Below are 23774 nucleotides of genomic sequence, written 5' to 3' on the forward strand. Positions count from 1 at the left end.
CAGTATGAACCTTAGATTTTTCCAAACTTAAATTTCTGATTTTAGTCTGAAAATAAAAAAACTTGCAAGAATACGGACAACTAAAGAAATTTACGTTGTAAGATCGATTTCAGTTAAGAGAATGTTCTGAGGTAGTCTGTATACTTTTGGTCGCGTAAATTAAAACACGTGAATAGAATGAAATTTTTATAATTTTTGGTCGGCAATAAAGATTTGAAGATTTTTTTACTTTTACGGACGACAATGCTCGCCCGCGCGGTCCTGGCGACTTGGAAGCGTACTTGCAAGAAGTTGGGCTCCATAGTCCATCCGCAGTGGGAACGTATTCCTCAAAACGTTATTAAAAACCGTGGAAGCGTGCCTGAAGGATTTAAGCCTTGATTTTGGCAGGTAAACATCACTCTCGTTATAAAGTTTTTTACGTGTGAAACTTTATTAAATTTTAAAAAGTTAAAACGTCTTGTAGAGTAACAGCATTGAAAAATAAATAATAACCATTATTCATATACGAAAGAACTCACAACGTAGTTTCACTTTACCAAATTTTTCGCAGCATAGTCTTCAAACTTTCACTTTTGCAATAATGAATAGATTATGTAGCTCACAACTACTGAATATATTAAAATACACGTTTCAGAACTCGTACAGCCGGAAGTGCAATACATACATTATTTTAATAAGGGACATGTATATTGTTGATTATCTGTTGTCAAAAGTTGTGGATCCTCTGTGGTCACAGTGACAATTAGTGAATGTCATGAAAACTGACAATTACAATATGTCAAAAGTGACAATATCTTTGTTTTGTTTTAGGAACTTTCAGGTTTTTTTCTAAATTATGTATGTCGAAGAGTGAAAAGTCAATTAATTATTGTGTGTATCTTTTTGATTGGTGTATTAACAGTAACTAAATTAACACTGAATAAGGTATGGGCTTATTGTAATCATAGCCAAAAGTCGTGGTTACTCACGGCTCTGATGAGGAGTCTGTAGTGACGAGCTGTGTTTTTAATTAGTGACAAAAGCGAAAGGAGCTCGGACGAACTGCGATTATGTACACACTACACCAGTAGACGTTTCGAAAAGCACGTTCGCCAATGTATTTATGATAATAATGTATTAAAGTTTTGGTCATCAAATCTTTACCTTTTGTCAATGGCTTGAACAACTTTTTCTAGTTGGAATTTTATTATTTTACGATGGAGTGCAAAAATTATTGTGTGATATTTATAATATTTGCTGTTGCGATAGTTCAAGCAGTGGGTTATGATACGGAACTATTCGAAAGTCCACCGTGCGATAGTAATGCCTGTTTTGAAACTCTTCATGGAGCGCTCGGAGATTGTTCATGTAATGTAGACACAATCGACTATTTTAACAACGTAAAAATATTTCCCCGAATCCAGAGCTTGGTGAGCAAAGACTATTTTCGTTTTTATAAAGTAAACTTAAAAAAAGAATGTCCGTTCTGGGCAGATGATAGTAGATGTGCTATGAAATACTGTCATATTAAAACATGCTCCAAAGAGAGTGTGCCTGGATTTGATGGCTATGAAGAGGAATATCTTGAAGAATCTCCAGCTTTAAAATACTCATTAGATGCAACTACACACTGTGACCAAGATTCTGATCATGATCCTGATTTGGGTTACCTAAATATGACCATTAGTGCTGCAAGTCAATTTGAAATAGCTAAATGGAAAGCATATGATGATTCCTTAGAAAATTTCTGTCAATGTGATGACAAAGATGCAGATGCAGAGTTTGTGGACCTTTCACTAAATCCTGAACGTTACACAGGCTATAAAGGTCCCTCTGCCCACAGAATTTGGAGGAGCATATACCAAGAAAACTGCTTCCGTCCAAAGACAAATCCATATCAATCATTCCCATATGTATTAAGTTCCGATTTAAGTAATATGTGTTTAGAAGAGAGGGTTTTTTATAGAGCTATATCTGGTTTACATACAAGCATTAACATCCACCTTTGTTCAAAATATTTGTTGTCAGAGAAAAAGATAGGATTTGCTGCCCCACCTGAAGGAGAATGGGGTCCTAATTTGGATGAATTCCAGCGTCGATTTGATCCATCACAAACGCATGGTGAAGGACCCAATTGGTTAAAGAATTTGTACTTTTTGTACTTATTAGAAATGAGGGCTCTCGCCAAAGCTGGGCCATATTTAGAGAGAGAAGATTATTTCACAGACAGCCCTATTGAAGATGAAGAGACAAGGAATGCAATAAAGAATATGCTGGGAGTTATTTACTCATTTCCAGACCATTTCAATGAATCGCTTATGTTTAATGGTGGGACTCAAGCTGCCACTTTAAAGTTTGAGTTTAGAGAGCACTTCTTAAATATTTCAAGGATAATGGATTGTGTAGGTTGTGACAAATGTAAGCTGTGGGGTAAACTACAGACTCAAGGTCTGGGAACAGCTTTGAAGATTCTCTTTTCAGGTAGATGGGATAGTGAAGGTGACCCAGGTCAGGGCAGGTTACCTTTGCGGCACAAATCACAAAAACGCCTTCAGAGAACAGAAATTGTTGCTTTATTCAATGCATTTGCGAGGCTGTCAAATAGTATCCGGGAGTTGGAAAATTTTAGGACTATGTTAAGGTATGTTTACATGAAATATTGTAATATAAGAAGTTGATACAGCAATATTAATTTATAGAATCACAATTTTTTTGACCATTTTAAAGTCTCAGGCTCTAAGTCATAGTACTGTTGTTATTATTCACACACTAAACAAAAATTTACATTAGATGTTTATAATTTTATAAGGAAATAGTAATATTACTGTTATCAATTTCTGCTGTAACAATCAAGCTGCTTTTGTGTTTACAGTAGTTAAGCTATTGTTCTTGCTTTCCACAATTTGTGCATGGATTGGTACTAACCTTTTTTTAATAATTAGAATTTCTTCATATTCAGACATGCTTACATACTTATAAATAAGCCACAATACTCTGTTATTTAAATTAGATTTCATAATGAAATCACACATTTCGCATGAAGTATTTATTTGCACGTCTTACTTGGGCTATGTGAAGTTTCGGGAAATTCTTTATCTTACCTGCATTAAAAGATTAACTATCAGTTGATATCTGTTGGGAATTACCTTTTATTGTTACTTGTGTTCCAATCAATGTTTAATGGATTAATCAAAGGATAGATTATATGTAGTTTATAGCACACAAATAGCGCAAACAAAAATATTTTAATCTCGCTAGTCTTCTGTTTACTAAATATATATTATGAAATAAAATCGGTCCAGTAGTCTTTTGCTACTTTATTTGTAACACACATACAAATCTTTCTAACATTAGTATAGGCGACTTAAACCTTTTTTGAAAGTTATATTGTCGCGGTTACTGGAAGAAAACTCGTATTTTCTATCGTTTATTTCTAAAGTATGTACTAATGTAATATTCAATCACTGAAGTACTGACGTGACATCAGATTTCATGGTTCTTGAACATGGTTTGTTAAAAATACTGTGACGTTACCATTACCTAGAAATTTTTATAACATTTCATATAGTAAATTCTCTCTAATAATTAAAAGATTTTAGTTCTGTTTCTTTTTGGATTATAAACGAATTTTTATTACCATATCGGAGATCCTTGAAAAAATAAAATTCAATGAATATTTTAAATGTTATAATTCCGAAAGTCTGCCTAGACTGTTGATTTTTCTAAAAGGTTAATATACGGTCGAATCTTAGTTACGGGTAAGCACGGGCAATTCTATATTTCGGCACGTGTCGGAGAGAAAGTCGTGAGACCAGCTTACATCAGCTGTTTATGGTTTTACCTAAAGTGAGTTTGGAGGGTTTTACTAGGCCCTAAATTTTATGTGGTTTTTTGATATTTCAATGTTTTCATATGGAGAGTTGAATATTATTAGATAATTTGTAACGCTTAGACAGTATAATTTTCACGACCTTGACTATTGCTTTCTGTCGAAATTATTATTAAACTAAGACTATTATTTACTAGTGTAGATTTACATAAAAAAGTAATTACTTTCGTGATCTTAGCAAGGATAATTTATATGATTTAGAATCAATTATTTTAAAATCTAAATTCTCTTTTACAAACTGAATTTCTTCTACATCGCGTTCTGGTCTAAGAAGAGAGGACGATGTTTACAAATCATGCATTTGAGAACTGGTACAAACTTTTCGGAAACTACAAATTATCAAGATTATCTAAATAAGGTACATTTTGGTACAGTCCAAGTTCTATCAAAATCGCTTAAGTCGTTTCTGAGATATCTATACTCTAACATTTCTGCGGGGGATATGTATGATATAATAATATAATTTATAATATTACCTTCAGCGGTATTTGAAGTCGCTTCAATTTTCAAATTACTTCTAATAATTCAGAAACGAGACTCATTCTTTAATGTAATCTTGTATGTTATAAAAGACATTCACGAGTTGCTTCAGTAATTTTTATTAGCAATGCACAAGGGGTTGAAAACATATACTTCAAAGGAACAAAGTTTCTCCTTAATATTTGGCTTGGCTTAAAAATTTCGTAATCGTTTCGTATATTTCATCAATACCACATTTATTTTGACAAAGAAATTATGTAGGTGGGTCACAAAGGCGGAATGAATCAGCATTTAGTTTAGCTAAAAAGCGAACGTGCTTCAAGACGCGTTGTCATATGTTGCATCATTCTAATCCTGTATTTATGTACAAGCAAGGATTGTGAAGAAAATTCACGCTTTTAAACCGAATTTTAAGAATTCTAACGCAGCAATTACGTTAATATATGTTTGTCTAGATATATTAAGTCCGGTTGAATGTGAAAGCTAACCCCGGAGCCTCTAGAACCGCAATATATTTGGCAACCGAGGTTATTTTAGCTCGTAGGCACAACTTGGCCCTCTTATTAGTAGAAGGTTTACCGGGACTTTAATCCAACATATGTTCTGTTTTGCTGCGGGAGATGCGTTTACACCTCGGAGATATATAAAGAGAAATTAATCAAAGTATACATTATATTACATACAATATTATACATTCTTTGTAAAAATAATCGCAATTTAATTGGTACATGTCACTTGGAAATAATTGTTTCCAAATTGGTTTTTAACGCGCGGTGAAGCAATTAGCGGTACAAGAAAATTGGAAAAATGATTACTCTTATCGTGAAATTACTAGCTGATAATTGCCTCGACTTTGTGTTTGTGTTTGTCTATCTCTTGGACAGGACTACTGAATATGCTTAAACATAGAAGGCCTTTGTTAGAAAATTTATTTTCTTATTTTATAAATATTTAATGCATGTTATAAATGTACCGGTGTTTTACGTTCCGGGTTGCTTGAGGATATCCACTGCACAAAAAATTGCTTCAAGAAAATTTGTCACATAAACGCACTTTGGGGATTTTATAAGCGATTGTCGTAGATTTTGCTATACATTTATTCATCTTAGGTTACTTACCTTAGCTTGTGAAATGTTTAACAGTTGTTCCCGATACGAATATTTTTTTATTGAACATAGAAAAAGTTTTTCTTAATATGACAGTATCCATAGCTATCTATGGTTTATTTCTCCTTAGGGAGCGTTCAAGTATTACGTAACGAATTGTTTGGGGGGGGGTTTTGTAAAACGTTACGATGCGGGGCCGGGATTGAATTACGCGTTATTGTTAATATTATTTTCGACTTACACCACATAATAGTAACTTTTACGTATGAAGAGTCACTAGGTGATCACGAAACGTTTTACCATACTTGGGTACAGAAACACGTTACGGCGAGTTACATGGAAGGGGGGGGGGGTCAATAATCTCCAAAAATTGTGTGACGTAATAATTGAACGAACTTAGTTGTTATAAAAAATATATTAAATAATAAGTAATTTTTTAATTTTTTTCTCTTCGCTTTGACTTAATTTAAAGTTACAAAATGACGTAAACTCAGATTAGAAAGTAATGTTGAATTATATTTAGCAAAACTTACGACTTTCGTAAAACTACAAATCGCATCATCAAGTATCTCATTTGGGATGTGCATTACATGTGGAATGACATTTCAAGAAATTCCTTCTCAACAGTGGTAATATGGAGCAAGAAAAGAAGAATATATTCGCTGCATCGCCCAGCATTGAGATAACTGAGAAGTGCGCTTCGGGAGGTGCTAAACCCAGAATTTGGAGTTGATTCTCTCGTTAGTGCGGATTTCGTTACACTATTACATGATTGATAAAATGCATAATATTTCGTTTATTTTTGATAAGTCTGGTTACACATGGCATATGACTGAGTGTCCAGTTATTTTATAAAAATGTGTATAACCAGCGGCACGTAAGTCTAGCGCTGGCCGATACGTGGAGGGGATTGCTGCGCATGTGTACTGTCGCGCGGGGGACAAAATGCGACTGGAGAGCCAATCGACGCTCTTCATTCCGCTAGCCCCCCTCAGGTACCTTATTTTTTTACTTCTGCGCAATAACGGTCAGCGCTAGAGTTTCGTGCCGCTACTTATACACAGGCTTATTAAAGGTTGATCTATACACGACAGAGTATACATTATTGTGTGGTGAGCATAATTTAATTTTGTCTGGTACACGAGTACTACACGTTCAAATAAAACCACGATCACCGTAAAGCCTTAATGTTAGCGTTACGTGGTCAAGTAATAAATACGCTAATATGACCGAAATAACATGAAGATATAAATAGGAGATTTTTAGTGCTTCTTCTGTGCTGGTTCTCTGAAATTTCCAGCAGCGCCTGAGTTTTTACTGCCAAAGTTCAGATCAGCGCTATGGATATTGAGAGAACTTATCATAAAAGCGACATATACAGGTTTGATAATTGTAATTTTAGTCTCAAAGTCCATATAATTGCTCATATAGTATCATCTAGAACTCTAGACAAATCAAATATGTATATACAGGGTGGCCAAAAAGTCGTGGATCAAACGTAAATAGGGGATAGATGAGGTCATCAACTGCAAAAAAAATTTCTACGGGAGGTCCCTAAGCTCAACCCCTGCAGAGTTATAATTTATTTTACGTTTTTATAAGAAAATTGACTTTTTTTTACTAATTCTTATTAAAATTCGAAAAAATCTACATCCTATATCTTTTTCGTAATATCCACTAGATTGTTACTGATGAGTTCTTGCGTTAGACATACTATTTATAGTGTGTATTGAAGATAATGTTAAGTTATACGATATAATTTTTTTTCAAATCATAACTTTTTGTTTACTTCGGACTCCACTGTGAACAAAAAAATACTCTACCTAAAAGTGACCGTGTATTACAAGTTTTGGCACATTTAATAGGAATTCTGAAAAGGTATTACACATGGCCATGAGTCGCTCTAATATCTTTCTAGGAAGAATTAAAAACTGATGACCTCACCCCTATTTGCTTTTGATCCACGACTTTTGACCACCTGTATAAAAATGTTATTAATAAACGTACTGTATTCGAATAGATAAGAAATTTTATTCATTTAAATAAAACAACATAATCGTAAATCTGACAAAAACATAATCGTAATCTGATTATTTGCGTATAGTACGATTATGAATGTGTTAGTCTTCAATCTACCAGCAGGGTTACTCTGTAAATTTTTAACTAGAATTCTAACAAAGTGCCTTTTCTAATTTTTGACATCAAGTAAACACATGATGTAGTTTCAATAACTTACTGTCGTATTGGAATACGTGGTACCGAAGCCTTAATATTGAATTCTACAACGAATTTACGGAGTAAGTCTGTTTGATTCATTCACAATTGAAATAATTCTTAGTTGTACGAATTCGACTTTTAAAATAATATTTAAAGTTTTATACAGGGAGCGTTCAAGTATTACGTAACGCAATTTTTGGAGATTATTGACCCCCCCCCCATGTAACTCGCCGTAACGTTATTCAGTACCCAAGTATAGTAAAACGTTTCGTGACCACCTAGTGACTCTTTAGTTACTATTATGTGGTGTAAGTCGAAAAAAATATTAACAATAACGCGTAATTTAACGTTTTACAAAAGGACACCCCCCTCCCAAAATATGTTACGTAATACTTGAACGCTCCCACAGTTGTTTTTAAATATATTTGTAAATCTATTTATTTCGTAATTTGTATATTATTTTGCATCACATACATATATTTATTTATCACCCAGTGTATAGACATTGATAGGTTTCATTTATTTTTACATTTTGTATATAATTGTTAGGTAATTTTAATAGGATTCAATATATAAATAAGTACATTTTGTAATGCGACACTTTGAGGTTTGACAATGCATCTGACCGACTTAGGTTTTTTTTATTTTTATTTAAACGTTTTATTGTCGACGAACCCAAATAAATAAAAAATTAGACGAAATTACGATAAGGACAAACTAATCGGAATTTCAACGACTGAATATATATATATGTGGTCACGTGACCAGAGCCTTTACGCTGTAACTTCGCGATTCCTATACTCCCGATCCTGAAAGCTAATCCAATAATGAATTTTTGTTGCGATTTCAAACTACGAGAGAGCTATATCGCACATATACAAAAATGTAGAGTTTGGTATCGCTTTTGGAAGTTGCAGAGTAAGGGTGCAGGCGTGTGTTTATCATCGTATGCCTATCGGAAACGTCTGTCTCAAAGTATTTTTAGTTTCCTTGAGAGTATGATAGAGGTGTATGTATATATAAAATGTATATATATACGTCGGAGCAATGGCTCTGGTATCAGCTATCGATAATTATAATGACTATATGGATCATTATTATTATCGACCATTGAATAGTCGTTAATTAATAGATCTAGCAACATATTACTACAGACTATCAAAAAATCTGTTAATCTGTATATTTATTAATATTGGCAAATCAAATAAACCATATAACGGATTTTAACTAATTTGACTTTGATGTTGTTAATGGTAATGAAAATGGCAGCTGATACCTACGCCATTGCTCCGACATATATGTATGAGAAATGTAAAATAATTTGTGAAGTTATCAAATTCATGGTATCATATAATTGACTTTTTTTGTATTACAATTTAAAAATGCTTATCAAACACGATAGCGTGAAAAGTACACGGGCTCTTAATTGAACATGTCACAAAATGGCTGGCGTTATTTTTATATAGAAATGAATTTATTTGGAAGTAGGACCTTGGATATACATTTGTATCTAGATTATGTTCTGTAAAAGCCGAAAGGAATGGTTTGGTTTTTAAATATATAAATTATCTACGGATTAATGATTGTTTAATGACAGTAGGACACGAGAACTAAATCATTGTACTGTAATATGAGGTCCCGTACTTAATAGACGATTGTAAAATTTATGTTATGTTGAACATACCTTTTAGATACTATATAAGGTACATAGCAAATATATAGTTTGCTATGTAGTTATTTTTTTTATAATCAATTACTGTGTCACAAATACATTTTCTTATGTTATTATTTTATGAAAATTGTCTCATTCTCTAGTCAGAGCCATGATAAAACTATTCGATACATACCTAATCATATTATTTTTAAACATACATTATAATCAAATCAAGTTATTTCATGGGTTTGATGTGTTTTCTTGCGAGCGTCGCGTGCGTCTAGTTTAATTTATATCATGGCGACGATACTTAAAATATGGAATTTATAACATCATGTACAAATATTGAACTAATTTATTTCGTGTTTATTTAAGGATAAATGTATTTTCATGGTTAAGCATATGTCTGTGATTATCAGGGTCTGTTATTCATGACAGTTCGTTTTAATAAATGTTTTATTTTAATTTTGTTTAATTATCCTACTTGGTAACTAAATGCCAAATTATTTAAAATAAGGTCAGAATTTTCGTAATTTGTATCGACGTAAGTATGTTTGTTTTATATTATTTTATTATTTATTTATGCTTTATTACCTTATTCACAAACTTACACATAACAAAAATAAAAAAAACAGTTTACAAAAGTTAAAAGGCAACGGGCGGCCTTATCGCTATCAAGCGAATTCTTCCAGGCAACCCTATTTTATTTTATTACGACCATATATGATATAAATTAATACAAAGATTAAGAGGTCCTAGAATTAGTCCTTCGACAATCTGAAGCAGTGCCACAGTCGATCAACTGACCCTTGTTTTATATTACATAAAATCCTTCGCGTTATAATATGACAACAGGTAAAAAGTTTCGAAAAAATAAATTAATCACGTTGCTCATTTGTGAGTCAACAGCCTCACAAAACCAATCACAGATAAGCGACACGCACCGACGTTTTGATTTTCAAAATAATATCCTGTCCGGAAAGAACTGAATTATGCGAAATAATGCTTGTTTTGCGTAATTTCATTTATCCATAAAGATACTTTGAATTTTTTCAAATATGTACATGATTACTAAGATAGCAGCGACCATATTCCGGTTCCCTTTCCACACAGACTAACGTTCTCTAATCTTTATAATTTCTTTTGAGATTAGACGCAGTGAAAAAAGTCATACACACATACTTTAAATACAGAACCTCTGTAAACTTGAGCAACTGACTGGCTTTGTATGGCAACTGATTGGATTCTACTCAAGACGCAAATTTAACTGGTGCATTAAGAATATTAAATTAATACACCTCTTGAGCAAGGCTGTTGACTTAATCCCTCGGGAAGAACGCTATTTCGTACAGGATTTCAGATAAATAAAAGAAATATCTTCATTTGTTTGGTTTTTAGCTGGGGAAGGAATGTTACAGATTTATTTGTATTAACGTTGTGTTTTACTAATGCGTTTGCGTGTTGTCTGCCAATTAATCTGCTTGCGTGTTTATCATAGTGAAATAGATATTATTTATTCAAATGGTGAGCCCAGCGGCTATTTTTATCGTGATATAGCCATCTGTTTAAATGTGAACATTACAAACAAAAAGTTCTTCAAAATCGATCCTGCAACATCGACAAGAGGAAAAGCAGTTTCTTGTGTAGGTTCATAAATGCTGGAGAAAGAAAGAAAATTTGCCAGGATTGTTTTTTTCTTTCCTTAATCAAAATACGTCTAAGTAAGTTTATTCTATACAGGTCTAGGGCCCATTCTGATACATTCCAATCCTGTAACAACTCAATACCAATTAATTCGTAATATGCGGTAACTAAACCGCCGAGGCCGAACATACGTGTGCTTATAGTATCAATTAATAAGTTTTAAATATATTTCTAAAAACTTACTGTTTGGAGAGCCAAATCTCTTTTTAGTAGGTTCAGAACAGCCCTCTTACTTAAAGTATGGATTTGATTAAAAAGGTTCTATTCTAGTAAATTCCATTAAAATTATAAACAAAAATGACTTCTTTCTGTGGCCTTGAGATTGCTATGACGGTAATAGCTCTTAGTAAATATAAATTAACAAAAACGTTGATACATTTAATTTTTTACAGATCTCATTCGAATAAAATGACGATTCAGTATATACGAAGACCTTAAGAAACTATGGGAAGATAATTTTAGAATTGTGAGTGAGAAAAAATGTTCACGAGCCACATGTTATTGTTTCAAATAAAATTTATCAGCTAAAGAGTTTGGCTAATTACCAAAATATGTCGAGTGATAAACACGTAGATAGTAGATTCATTTATCAGCTGTTCCCTGCGACTTTATGAAAGGTTTGTTTTTGCAGATAACGTAAATATGATGAAAGAATTTTTAAATAGATTCTAGTTTCGAGTATCTAGTACACAAAATAACATTCGAGCTCTTTATATCTAACTGCTTTCTTTTAATTAAATTACTGTTATCTCTCTTTCTGTCTAATTGTGTGTACGCTATGATGGAAAGAGAACGATGCATAAACTGATTTATTTTAAGAATAAGGGTATTTAAGTATTTATTTATGTATAGACAGTCAGTCATGTTTCCAGCCAATACGTTTTTAATAAAATAAAATAAATAATGTAGCTTTATTTTATTCCATAAAAACACAAACATATACGACACAAGACATGACAAGTAAGTAATCAAAATACATATGTTGTATTTATATGGACGCAAGGCATTCCAAAATTTTCTTGTCTTGCTCTCTACAGCCATCTTTTCCCCGTTTTTGGCATACGTGAGTCATACTTAGCTCTCAGTCTTGAATTTCAGACCTATTTACCTTCTTACCCTTACCCAAGTGGGCGACTTTCGCTCTAGAGGTATGATTGTACTCTGGCTGTGCAATAATACATGTTCTATGTGCCTAATTAAAGTAGCCTTGCCACGCGATACGACGATTAAGCCCGCCTCTTCTTGATACTGATACTATCCTAGATACCTGGTAAGTGGAGCTGAGAGATCGGATCAGTATTTGTAAGGGTGGGCCTCTGCTGTTCAGCTACAGCTTCTTCTAATGTGGTTATAAATGGCACAAGGCTGTTCACCCATTTGCTGATAAAACCGATCAATTGAATAGACGCATATGTCTTCCTTAATCTCCCGTTAAGGTGAACGGGATATACTGCTATTTTACTTACTCTCTTTGTATCAAAGTTAGCCCATCATCAACGTGTTTATCTTAAAGGAGCGTTCAAGTATTACGTAACGCAATTTTTGGGATTTTTGACCCCCCCACCATGTAACACGCCGTAACGTTTTTCTGTACCCAATAGTAAAACGTTTCGTGACCACCTAGTTGACTCTTTATACATAATACATACTTTAACAATACGGCGTTATTCATCCCCCGCTTCGTTTGGAGAAGGGGACGTAACGTTTTACCTTGTAACGTTACGTCCCCATCCCCCAAAATTCGTTACGTAATACTTGAACGCTCCTAAGGTGGTAATGAAAATAAAACAATATGTCATTTGGGAACGGAATCGTTTATTTAACCCAACTGCAATAGTATATAATTAAATTATATTGTTACTCTACACATTTTGTACTGTTCAAAGTACCTACCTATTTCTATCTTAGGTTAGAATGTACGAAAATGCACCCAATATTAAGGAATACGTCTTGTCCAATTGTGCTTCAAACTCGGTACAAATCACAGTACTGAATCCTACTTTATACATAATACGATTACATGACTGAAATCTGCCGAAAAGTCCACACAAACCTAATTTGACGGGAATGAACTATCTCATAGGAACAGTGTACTATCTCTAAATTGTAAAAGGGTGTACCATAAGCTCTATACTGTTGTTTTAATAGCTGTTTCAAAGCTGTTTTCAGTGTATCTTTTTCCTTTAGCTTATGGTAACCCCACAGGACCCTAAAAGGTTTCTAAGTAAATGAAAATTTTGTACAAGTTGGGACTTATCTAATAAATTGTCAAAAATATATGAACATGGTTGTTTATTGCTTCGTAAAATATTTCGATGACTTTCAACTTTCTAAGAATGTTCAAACTTAGGATACCAATTTATATACTAATAATATTCGGTCGAGTCGACATTTCGTTTATAATATAGGTAAAAATCTTCCTTATTGTCATTCAATATTCGCCATTAAACAAAGCCGGGGTAACTAATATTATAGCGGACAGTTGTGTCTGAGCGTAACAAGTGGTGGCAATGTGTTCTGTAAATAATAGCTTTGGTTTCGCCATAACTACGCAAATTAGTAGAAAATTCATAAGGTTTATAACCACATCCAAACAGCAAACTATTCAAAATACTATTTGGCGTTGACACGAGTTGTGGAAATTAGTTTGATAATCCATCGGCTTTAATATTTAAAGGATTAATTAATAATTATAATTGAGCATAAATAATTGCATTATTAATAATATTATTTAATTGGTCAAATAGATCTTCGATAGCCGTTTCAGTGGTACTGAATCGCGCTCGTGTCATTGCTAAATATATTAATACAAGATTTAAACATAATACAATTTCATGATATGTTCCTAAGTATACACAAGACAATCGCAAATGATACAAATTAATAAATAGCATTCAATGACGTCATAACATATATACACTTAAACGTATTTAGTACCCTTTGATTTAATGGATTTTATAAGGTTTATCGACCATTATATTATGACTTTATTAATTAAGTGTAGTCATAGTACTAGCTCGATAATGATTGTCAATATTTACATAAGTACCTAACGTTAAAACCTAGTCACTCATCAGGCGTCAGCCAGTGAGTACGTAAAATAAGAGCACACTCGGGTACACTAAATACACATCCTAAACCCGACAAGTACGCTTCGTTCGAGTTTCAAAGGAATCCATTTAAATGTATACGAAAATAAGTGGGACTTACAGTATATACAAAAATATCACATTACTTCGAGGCCGCAGCTTTCATTACTTAGTCATTACTTCTTACCTAAACGGTGTCACCGGTACGAAGCGTAAGCCAATCGCGGAAGTAACAAACAATTCTCGGGCCGATATTAACACGGACCCGGGACAAACCAAACAACGCTCACCTTAATCTAGGTGCTTCGATAATTAACTCTCAAACTAACGACCGCACGCCGGTAGACGTCACCGACGACATAGACTATCCTACCGGCCCACACGGGCGCACGCTAAGGGCGGAAAAAGCTGCAGCCACCCGGCTACACTAGAAAGCGGAGAATATCACAACATAGAAAAATATATTGCTAATCGTGACAGTCTTTGGCGTCCGGGGAGGATCCGCCGGACAGGTCGTCGAGGAAGTCGAAGGAGGCCACGGCGGCTCGCTCGGGCTCCGCGAATCGCACGTAGAAGTCCCCTCGGCCGAGGATGGTGGGCCTTCGCAGGCGCAGCTGCCGCACCACGCCCACGCCTCGGCTGCGCTGAGCCGCCGCTACGCACGACCAGGCAGTTAGCGAAGGGCGCTACAGCCGCCCGCTGGACGAGACAACGCGCGTGAGCACAAGCTCCGTCGCCCGCACTCGCGCGCACGCATCGCTCCTACTTATTTATATAACTCAAAAGCGATCTATATACCGGGAATTTAAATTACAATGTAACTGTACCGAATCTGTAATCTGGGACTATCAAAAAATTTATTACTTGTTTCGGAGCGATGCGTTGAAGAAGACTAGAATGAGTGAGATGGTGCGATGAGCGGAATCGAGTGACGTGGCTTGTGACTTGACATGAATACCCGTGACATAGATACTAGAAGTTTCACGAAAGATGACAGATTATATAAAAAACTTACTATAGGAAAGGCCTATAGGACTGTAGTTTTTAACATTTGATTGATAAGAAATAATATCATCTTTCGTGAGACGAGTTAAACTTGATACTTTTTATTAAAAATTAATATATAATTCTGAATGTCTTATTTTATATATATTATACAATAGACATATTATTAGTAAAAATATCAAATTCTCATGAAACATTTATCACAAAAGCATAATAGCAACTAAGACAGTTTACAGTGAGACATAGACACTTAAAGCATAAACAATAGAAAATATCTAGTATTATAATAAACTTTTGTAATATCTTTAACAGTAATTTTTTTTATATTTTCTGGCGTCATATTACAAAATTAAAATTTAATATACCTCTTATAGCATGTAATTAATATTTAAAGGTAAATAAAGGGTTCCCATAGAGATTACTAACAAAAAGTTATTCCATAAAAGTCTGTACTTGACACATTGACTTGAAAACAAGCAATCAATGTGGAAAAAAATATTCTCATACCAATATACCAGTTATAAACAATAGACAAGATGAAATAAAAATGTCAAAGCATCGAAAAACAATTGACACTTACTAAATTTAATCGATTATTAATCTGTGCGCAAATTTAGATTTTTTAACTAAAGAACCTTCGTAAAGTTTTTATTTTACTATGCATCATAGACAATGAAAAACTTTACCGGTTAGATTATTCCATAAATATTTTGCAAGCTATCCTTAGATTTCGTCACTTCTTTGCGTCCAGGTTAACTAATAGATATTTACCAGTTTTCTGTCGCCTGGAGCGATGAAGCCGATGCAACCGCGAGTACGGGGGTGGGGGTTCAGCTGGGGAGGATCCGCATGAGGAAGGAGAAGAGTCACTCGACGCCAACATCACATCCAACAGATTTGCTCTTGCCTGGAATTTACATACAAACCTAAATTACTATTCGGAAAGAAGTGCACGAAAGCAATCAAAGTTGGAGCATAGAAACCCTTTATATTCCTACATGAATCGTGAAGAATAACTTAGGAAACAATTGAATTCTGCGCAATTATGAACTTGACGTTTCAAGTCGAGTCGTCGGCGGAAGTTCGGGAGTGTCGTTTAATGTGTTGTTAGGGTTGCTAATAATATTACCTTAGGGTCGCTAAAATCAATGTCTTTTTCAACGTGCACCCATCCCGTAGGAGCCCACAATGCATTGTCTTTCTGCGAACAAGTCTTCTCTGTTCTCTCCTCATTCTTCGCTTCCGCCGTAACACCCTCGCTTTGACGAATCATTCTGAAATGTGACGTGATAGTACGTACGTAATCATAAATTTTTGTATTCGAAAAAAAAAATTTCTGGGCAATACTTACCTATTTAATTCTTCGATTACTTCCTTAGACGTAGCCGCTTCGTGAAAACTAAGCTTATGCTCCTGTTTGACAATTATCGATTCAGGATTACTTGCCGTTTCGTTAACCTTACTCTTTCCAGGCAGGGGTATTTTTGATCTCGTTTTATTTGGAGACGACGGAGGCCTCTTTCCACCCATTAACATTGGAATTCGACTCTTTTCTCTTCGTCGTACTTCTCTTCCATCGCTCTTATTGCTTATTATCACAGTTTCAGCCGTCGAGGTGCTGGTAGTGTTAGATTCAGTCATTTGCGGAGAACCCGACTCGGGCGACGAGTTCTCCTCTTCTTCTGGGACGGTCACCAGAGCCGCTGTACTGCGTCTGCAGGCACTTAGCACTTCGTCCACTAAAGATATTTCAGTCTCCCCCGAAATTGTAAAGCTCGTTGACTTCGTAAGACAAGTCTCTATCTCTCTTTCGTTTACTTGTTTATTTAACATAATATTGACAGTGTTCTCTTTCAATGCTGAATTGTGTTCCGTGTTGCGGCTAGTTTCGTCTTTGTCGTCCTTTACAGAAGACGCGTGATCTTGATCAGTTTGGTTGACGTCTATTAGTTTATTGATTTCGTTCTTTCTCTGAATTTTTATTAAATGGTTTTGATCTATTTCATTCTCTGCGTTGTCCGCTTTGGTCATATCTACATAGAAGCCTTCCGACTCAGCGTAAGGTTCCTCTTTCTCTATAAATCGAATCGTCGATTTCGGCTCGGATACTACATCACAGTATGGAAGTTTTGGTCTGTCGTTATGTAAATCACGTATATCACAGGAATCATTTTCGGAGAAGCTTCCGAAGGAATCTGGTCGTTGCCTGTCATCTGAGACTTCGCTCCGAGGATCCACAGATTCATCATCAAAATCGGCCGACGCATAGGGTGGGGGCAGTTCGCGTATCTCAGATATAGGCCGAGATGAAACCGAGTCCGATTCTTCTCTATCATGGCAGTATTTCTGTTGCTCCGCGATAAAGTTTAAAACATTCTGAAGCGCCTGTTCTCGGTCTTGTAAAGCCATCGATTGAACGTCGTGAAATCGCAAATGAGTGTTTTGGTCTTGATTTGGGACGCTCCTAGAAGAATTCGAAGCTAAACTCTTGGTGCTTTCATATTTAACTAGACGATAAAAATCTCTGGTGAAGTCCAAGCCGATGTTTGCACAGTCGCCATCTTCACTTAAAGCAGTGCTGGATCGTTTCTCTGGCGCGTCTGAGGCGCTAGACCAAGACCCACCCGGGGAATGGGTGCCAGAATATTCCCATCGTTTCTCTGAAGTTTCATTTTCATCAGCCATCCTGCATTCATCGATTTCGATTGTTGCGAAACCGCAGTCGTTCCATAAACAATCAGCTACATCTTCTTCCATTTCTAAGGCGTCATCTTCCCGTATACTAGGAAGAGTGGACAAGGATATCTGACCCGGCGTCGTTATCTCCGCGAAAGGTGAGTGTCTGTCTCTGAGATCCTCGCAAGATAACGATAAGCTCCAGTCCTCTAATTCGGCTCTATCGTATTCTAGGTCAGCTAAGTCTCTATGTCTCTGTTGAAGAGCAGATCTAGCGTCGTCCAGCTCTAGCCAATGTTGAACGTAATCGGATTCGAATTGCGATCCATCAGCTCGTTCGTCGACTGTGCTTCCCCAAGACACCCTTTCGGAACTGGTGGTGGAGGCGATCGCCGGCCTTCGGAGGGGCCTCTCCGGGGCGGGTTTGAGGTCTAAGACTAACACTCCCGAACTGGGCGTGGGAGAATCTAGGCTAGGCGAGCAAGTCGGGGCGGTTAACAATTTCAAACATAAATGAGAGTCAGAGAAGCTTCGGACTACGTGTTGGAAGGGAAGGACGGGTCGAGAAGGGGGATAGCTGCCTCTGATGCCAGCGAAGGCGACTCCTATGGGAAAATATATATAATCAGCTTCGGCGAGGAGTCGCGCATGTCGTCGAGATTCTCTTGGATTGATAGAGACGATGGTTTGGTTGTCAGTCTCATCGGAGGCCTCGTTGAGGTCTGGCAGAATTCGCTCAGCTGCGTGGTCGCTCTGCCTCGAAGCATCAGCCTGCACGTCACTAGACATCGTGGAGTAACCCTCGTCTTTCGCGCCGCTCTCGGGAGATTCAGCTCCAGCTTCGCATTGTTCGCTGGTTTCTTCTTCCTTGTCGCCACTTGTGCCTGAAATAGTTTGCAAATGATTTTATAAGATAGATAAAATAAGTTCAAAGTTATTTATGGCAAATTAAAACTTTATGTAGGCTTTGGGTTTTACAAGACACAGACCTTTATTGGAGTCGGCTTGAGGTTGAGGAACGTTTAGACTAAGAGTAGCAGGTCTTGTAGGAGTAGCCCACAAAGTGGGGTCTACAGCAGACAGCGCTCTTGCCAGGTTGGCTGGCGTTACCTCCAAACCCTGAAAATTAAGACATCACAGTTTACAGTTACCATATCACATAAGACCTGGTTAATCATTGGCTGAATGTCAATGCGGCATGGCATAGTATGAAAACTTATGACCTAATGTGACTCGTAATAAAATACCTTTAATTCAGTCCATATGTCAGCTAATATTTGGTGACGTCTCTTGTCATCCGAGCTGAGGGGATGAGGGTGCTGGACGGGCGGCGCGGGGGGCGGGGAGTCCCGGAATGAGACTAGAGAACCGCAGGAACCCACGTCCAATAAATGAACTGCAAATATGGTTATTATTAAAATTGGAGATAATTTCTTAAGTAAAAGTTACATGTTACTGTTAAGAGAACCAAGTATTCAAACATACCTTGTAAATCCCTATTAGAGTGTGGTGTCAGCGGTGTAGCGGGCGATGGTCGGGGCTGCGGTCTCAGCTGCCGCACCAGAAGTGTGCTCAGTGCGCGGTTTTGCGTTTCAAGCTCACGAATCCTTGCTCGTGCGCATCCCAACTCCTCTCGAACGCTCTGAAAGTCATAATTCAATTCATGTAGTCATAATTCAATTCATGTGGTCATAATTCAATTCATGTAGTCATAATTCAATTCATGTGGTCATAATTCAATTCATGTGGTCATAATAATTCAATTAATATCGTCATAATTATTACACTATAATTTTGGCACTTGTTTCATTTATTTGATTACTTGAAACCTTTTGGATTATTTTGTCACGTCATCAATTATTTGAATTTCTAAATCAGCAAAGTTTTGATTAACTTGTTTATAAATTGGTAATTATTACGTATATCGTAAATAAGCTTTCCTTGAAAATTCACTCCCCATACTCATTATTAGGAAGCTTGCTCCTGTCAGTCTTCGAAATAAACGCCTATATTTTAATTATACTTCATTAGGCAAATTAAATTCGAGGAACGTAATTGACGGGAGGTAATTAAAGGGGAGATAGACGCCATTGTTCTTACTGTTACCAGATTTAAATTTATCATGATGCATTTATTTACCTAACAAAATACTGTCTTTCATTCGATTGAGTCTTTGTTATACATATATACTTATATATTTGTGAAACAATTGTATATAGTATATACTATTGTTACATAGTTATATTATTTCTTTCATCAATCAGATGTTAGAATTATTTTTAATGTTTTAATGTCTTATTTTGGTAATATTTTAAGTGCAGAACAAAAGTTTTCTCTAGCACTTTGCAAACTGACGTTTTTGTATGTTTATAACAGCGAGACCGACTAAACTAAAAGAATTTGCATCAATTAACATCCAACAAGCTTACTAGGATCCTGATGAAAATGCTGATTAAAACAGAGTTAATGCTCCAATGCATCGACGGCGACCTTCAGCTATGAAGAAAATCTAGAAGTTTATTAAAATTAAACTGAGTAGGGACGACGAAAAGAATTGGTGATTTAGCGCTATGGATCCAGCCTCAATAACATTCAGAGGAGTTGTGTAAGTTGCGGGGATACATTTTTTTTATCGACGGAAATAATATATGAAAATGTCTAAAAAGAAAACTTTACCATGTTATGTCATAGTCTTGACATTTGATAAATGTGATTACAAAGGGATCTTGATTAACTTGGATAATATTCACGTGAGCCTCACAAGTTATATCAAGTAATTAGAGGCAACGAAAGCCTCGGATCAGTATTGAATTATGGAAAGCAATTTGGCTGAGTAAATTCTCACTTTACAGCTGATAAGACGTCTGCTATGGATACGCGATAACATTTAAAGTTAATTAATGTGAGCGTAAAATTAATTTTAAATATATATACTTCCCGTGGCTCCCACAACCCTTTTACAACCCTTTATACATAGCTACACAGATATGTGTATTAGGTACATTTATGTACTATGTTGTCGATTTCTGAGTCTAAAATATGCAGATTTCCTCGAGATATTATCTTTACTTTCACACGAGTAAGTGTTCGTTGCGTACAAAGAACTCTACATTGGCCTCGTTTTGCTATCCCTCACAATGCTTCTCAAATTAATTTACTAATTTAAATAAAAAATTTAATTGAGCCTAATTGGCTTACGTTCTGAGGTTCTGTTCGGAAATTTACAAAATCACCTGCAAGTCAAAAGGATTTTATATACTCCTACTAGCGGACCCGACAGACGTTGTCCTGCATGATATTTCAAGCGATTAGGATATTTAACAAACTATGAAAGTACCGACTGTAGCGCCATCTGCCGGGCTGATTTGTGAATCTAAACCATCAAGGGCTCCACCCAAAGCATACAGAAAAATCATTGAAATCGGTCCAGCCGTTTAAAAGGAGTTCAGTGACACACTTACAGAAGAATTATATATGTAATCTATCCTATTTTTTAAGTTAGATCAAACGGCACACGGTGTGCAAATTTGATTGAAATCAGTTAAGTAGTTTAGGAGTCCATAGCGTACAAACAACTTGACGCGTAATTTATATATATTAACATAGAAATTAAATGTATGAAAATAAATTAATCAGGCACTTATTTGTAATAATACCGGATAACAAATACTGAATCATAGTTCTGTATTTGTTGTTTATACTGTTATAACTTTATGACAGTTGACAGCGTTATTCGAATCAGATGCCGCCATGTTTATCCGAAAAGTTCGCGCGAAAACTAAATAACATGGCCGCCATTTACAGATTGAAACATTCACATTATCGGCCAGATTATGCCAAGATTATAGTGGCTGGAGCTTCAGTAAAATTATTACGGTGCTCGGTAAGGCCAAAGTGTCCCATTTCGTACAATTTATGTGCGAATGTAGCTGTTGGTAATCCGTGAGCCCGAGAGGTTGCCTATAATTATGAGAAAACAATTTTCAGAGGCGGAAATACTTGGCCGGATTAAGTGACTACGTTCTGGCAGGTTTTTTGCGCGGGGAATTAATTCTGCGGCGATTTTAAGCGACTCTTCGGATATAAATTAAGACGGAATTATCTGTACTTAGCAGCCTACCTACTTTATAATTGTCTTTGGTAAACCTTTTTGTGGTATTCTCGAAGTAAGAATGTGTAAAAACTTTCCAAGCGCCAGAATTATTTTTCTTTTTTGTATCACATTTGACAATCAGTTTTGATCAAAAAGGTTTTATGTAATCTTTTATGATACCTATGACTTCTTATGAATACCACGTTAAATCCTAAAGTCCTGAGTTCGATATTAATTTGGTAACCTAGCCTTTGCCCCATACCTTTTGAGAGAGAAGAGCCCGTACAACTTGCTGCGCGACATCATCCAACTTCTTCTCGTGCTCGCCCACACCCAGACTGACGGACAGTGCTGAAAGCTGACCACGAAGACGCTCGTTTTCAGTGGACAGTACTGACAGCTGACTTTGGTAATGCGCTGATGAGGCCTGTAAAGATGCAGTGTTGGGTCAAACGTCAGATTTTGCCTAATCAAGCCATATTTATTTTTATTCAATTTTAAAAGCGATTTTGCGTTTCTTAAGGCACGCACTACCATTATGTGGAACCAGCTGCCCACTGAAGTATTTCCGAACCAATGCGACTTAGGGTCCTTCAAGAAAAGAGCGTACCAATTCTTAAAAGGTCGGCAACGCACTTGCGAGCCTTCTGATAATGTGAGTCCATGGGCGGCGGGTATTACTTAACATCAGATGAGCCTCCTGCCCGTTTGCCTCTTATTACATTAAAAAAATGAGATTTCCAATAAGCTTTTAAACTAAGGCTTCCATACAAAGAGGTTAAGATGTCGAATAGCTGTCGGTATTGCTATTGGAATTGCGCATTGGTCTTACAGTAGGATTCAGAGTGCTCAGGTCCTTAGGCATGAACGTCGTATTTATGAGAAATCACAGGTATCATAAAAGATTACATGAAAACTTGTTGATCAAAATTGATTGTCAAATGAGATAAAGAATAAGAAACTTCTTATGTTAATTTTCCGAGGACGACGTTTTTTAATACGTCAAAAGAGCGTTTATAAAAGACGCCGTCATATAAAGACAATTACAAAGAAACAAAACACTGTAACAATCTTGCTTAAGTTTAGTCTTCAATTATTATTGCTATTATTTTAATACGAAGCCGTACAAACATAAAAGACGTCGCAACACATACAAAAGAGTTAAAGTGAAAATGGGCCGGTCACATTGCCCGGATTTGTGATGGCAGATGGGTGATGAAGACCCTTACTTGGAATGCCCCAGTGGTAAGAAGAAAGAGAGGACGCCCACCAGAAACATGGGAAGATGGAATAAAAGGAATAGCGCGGCAGAATTGGAATATTGTCGCTAGAAATAGAATGAACAGATCAGACATCTTAGTATGAAATTATATACCTATTATAAATAGTGTTCAATAGAGTTATAATTGATGAATTGTCAGTTTTTTACAACAACGCACAGATCGTCAAGTTTTATTTATGAATTGCGAGCGATATAACTACTTGTTCTTGCTTGTTTCTAATTGCCTACGGAGCTTTTCAAGTTTTTCAACAAAATAAATTCCTACGTCGACAATTCAAATATTTTAAATTGATTACCAAACTCGTTTAATTTAAATTATTCAAGTCTCAACAGTTTCATCGTATTTTCTGTCAAAACACGAAAGTGTCGATTCATCAACATATCACCCACTGTCAAAACAGCTTTCCTATTTAAAAAGTCCCCTAAAAGAGCCTATCATTCGCACTCTTAATTAAGCGACCACCCACAGGGGTGAAAATAAACAACCAATAATGATTGATCCACCGTTTCCTGGCGCATTCTTCTAAATGTATACTGTACGAAGGTTTTAATAGGTCAACATTAATTGGACGATTCAATCTACGACATTAAAAGGAA

General features: G+C 35.9%; 2 protein-coding genes across 7 annotated transcripts in view; one reads left to right on the top strand and one right to left on the bottom strand.

The window, feature by feature from the left end:
- Positions 1 to 793: 793 nt before the first annotated feature.
- On the top strand, positions 794 to 11641 carry LOC125049476 (ero1-like protein). 2 transcript variants are annotated; one of them, XM_047648799.1, is made up of 2 exons: positions 794 to 2623; positions 11425 to 11641. In XM_047648799.1, exons 1-2 carry the CDS (start codon positions 1200 to 1202, stop codon positions 11468 to 11470), a joined length of 1470 nt encoding a protein of 489 aa, XP_047504755.1. In that variant the 5' UTR covers positions 794 to 1199; the 3' UTR covers positions 11471 to 11641. The 2 variants fall into 2 exon arrangements, with proteins under 2 accessions (XP_047504755.1, XP_047504753.1); XM_047648797.1 differs by lacking the exon at positions 11425 to 11641 and adding an exon at positions 6085 to 6317.
- Positions 11642 to 12827: 1186 nt separating this feature from the next.
- The window catches only part of LOC125049855, a 356920-nt gene continuing 345973 nt past the window's right edge, over positions 12828 to 23774 (bottom strand). For 4 of the 5 annotated variants that reach the window (XM_047649336.1, XM_047649335.1, XM_047649339.1 and 1 more), the window contains 8 exons: positions 22158 to 22322; positions 19288 to 19444; positions 19050 to 19198; positions 18792 to 18921; positions 16478 to 18686; positions 16256 to 16400; positions 15898 to 16033; positions 12828 to 14776 (listed from right to left, as the gene is read on the bottom strand). In XM_047649336.1, coding sequence (XP_047505292.1) covers positions 14589 to 14776; positions 15898 to 16033; positions 16256 to 16400; positions 16478 to 18686; positions 18792 to 18921; positions 19050 to 19198; positions 19288 to 19444; positions 22158 to 22322 — 3279 coding nt within the window. In that variant the 3' untranslated portion in view covers positions 12828 to 14588. Of the gene's footprint in view, positions 14821 to 15897; positions 16034 to 16255; positions 16401 to 16477; positions 18687 to 18791; positions 18922 to 19049; positions 19199 to 19287; positions 19445 to 22157; positions 22323 to 23774 lie in introns of all 5 variants that reach the window. The other variant, XM_047649337.1, reaches the window with a different exon arrangement.

This window comes from Pieris napi, chromosome 5 (genome assembly GCF_905475465.1).
Source record: "Pieris napi chromosome 5, ilPieNapi1.2, whole genome shotgun sequence".
Lineage (NCBI taxonomy): Eukaryota > Metazoa > Arthropoda > Insecta > Lepidoptera > Pieridae > Pieris > Pieris napi.